General features: G+C 46.2%; 1 protein-coding gene across 1 annotated transcript; it reads right to left on the bottom strand.

The window, feature by feature from the left end:
• Window positions 1–422: 422 nt before the first annotated feature.
• On the bottom strand, window positions 423–1,139 carry LOC146455861 (uncharacterized). Its single transcript, XM_085093755.1, has one exon. The coding sequence runs from the start codon at window positions 1,137–1,139 to the stop codon at window positions 423–425; it is 717 nt and encodes a 238-aa protein (XP_084949881.1).
• Between the last annotated feature and the right edge of the window lie 321 nt (window positions 1,140–1,460).

Raw genomic sequence — 1,460 nt, forward strand, 5'->3', positions numbered from 1 at the left:
GTATTGTTGCTCGCAGCTGTTGCACGTGAGCTGGTACACTGTATTTCTTCGTAAACACAATCCGGTGTTAGCAATAGAACATTTGTCTCTGGTGCATTTGCGCTCCGTGGAGGTGTTGGATAGGGCTTGTCTGAGCGTGTAGGACTTGTGGGCAACGCGTACTGGGATGTTTTCCTTTCTAAAAATGTTAGTGATCCTGCGATTGAGTCGTTCAGAAATGTAAGGAATCTTAAGGTACGACCACTCCGTGCCGGCAGGCTGAGAGTTTCGTTGAAGATTTTGTGGGCGTTTTGTCTGTTCTATACTGTTTTCTAGGTAACCGTTAAGGCGAAGGATGTCATCGAATGTGCCCAGGTATTGTTTTGTAGATATATTTGAGGAGCATCTGTCTTCAATGCGTTTTCTCTCGTTGCGAATGAAGTTCAGTTTGGATTTGGTTGGCATGGCTGACTGATAGTGGACAAATAGAGGCTTTTTGGCTCAAAAGAGCTGTTCCCATCCTGTGATATGGTGACTTTGAAGTCCAGCAACGACAGCGACAGGCCATTCGGTGTTGTTTGTGGTTTTTCGATTTCAAATTTCAAGTTAGGGTGCACATTGTTTATTATTTTGAGGAAGTGGTCAGCTGTTTCTTCATTAGTCGTTTGGAGATAGATGTCGTCTACACATCTCTTGTGAGGGTTTATCATTAGGTGCGAGGAGAGGGCGTTGGATTCAAGTTTATCCATAAATAGGATGGCCAATATGCTTGCAATGCTAGAACCCATAGGTAGGCCTTCTCTTTGACGAAAAACTTGATCTCTGAAGGAGAAGTGCATGTTGTTTAGCGTGACTTGGAAGAGGTCTGAGACGTCTTGTTTGGAGAGGTGGAGTACTGGGTTTTGGATTCTGTCTGTAGCGTTGGTGATGGCTTCTTGTATAGGTATTGTGGTGTATAAGGACACCACATCGAGGCTGCATGGATAAGGTAGCGCTTTGTTTGTGAAGAGATCGCCAGCTTGGATGCATCTAATAAGTTCGAGACTGTTTTCTAAATGGGCTGGGACATTTTTTAGCATAGGTTTGAGGGCGTTGGCGAGAAGCCATGAAATCCGTTGGGTGGGTCCGTTGACATTGGATACGATAGGTCGTATTTTCATATCGGGACCTGCTTTGTGGGTCTTGATGAGATGGTGGAATTTGGGCAGGTCTGTCCCCCCCCCCCCCCCCCCACCCCCCTTTTTGTCCAAAAGAACTTCCTTGCGTCAAACACAGACCTGCCCAAATTCTAGCAGACAAAACGCCCACAAAATCTTCAACGAAACTCTCAGCCTGCCGGCACGGAGTGGTGGTCCCTTACATTTCTGAACGACTCAATCACAGGATCACTAACATTTTTAGAAAGGAAAACATCCCAGTACGCGTTGCCCACAAGTCCTACACGCTCAGACAAGCCCTATCCCACACCTCCATAGAGTGCA

The sequence above is a fragment of the Pavona decussata genome, unplaced genomic scaffold (genome assembly GCF_977016875.1).
Source record: "Pavona decussata unplaced genomic scaffold, jaPavDecu1.1 SCAFFOLD_268, whole genome shotgun sequence".
Lineage (NCBI taxonomy): Eukaryota > Metazoa > Cnidaria > Anthozoa > Scleractinia > Agariciidae > Pavona > Pavona decussata.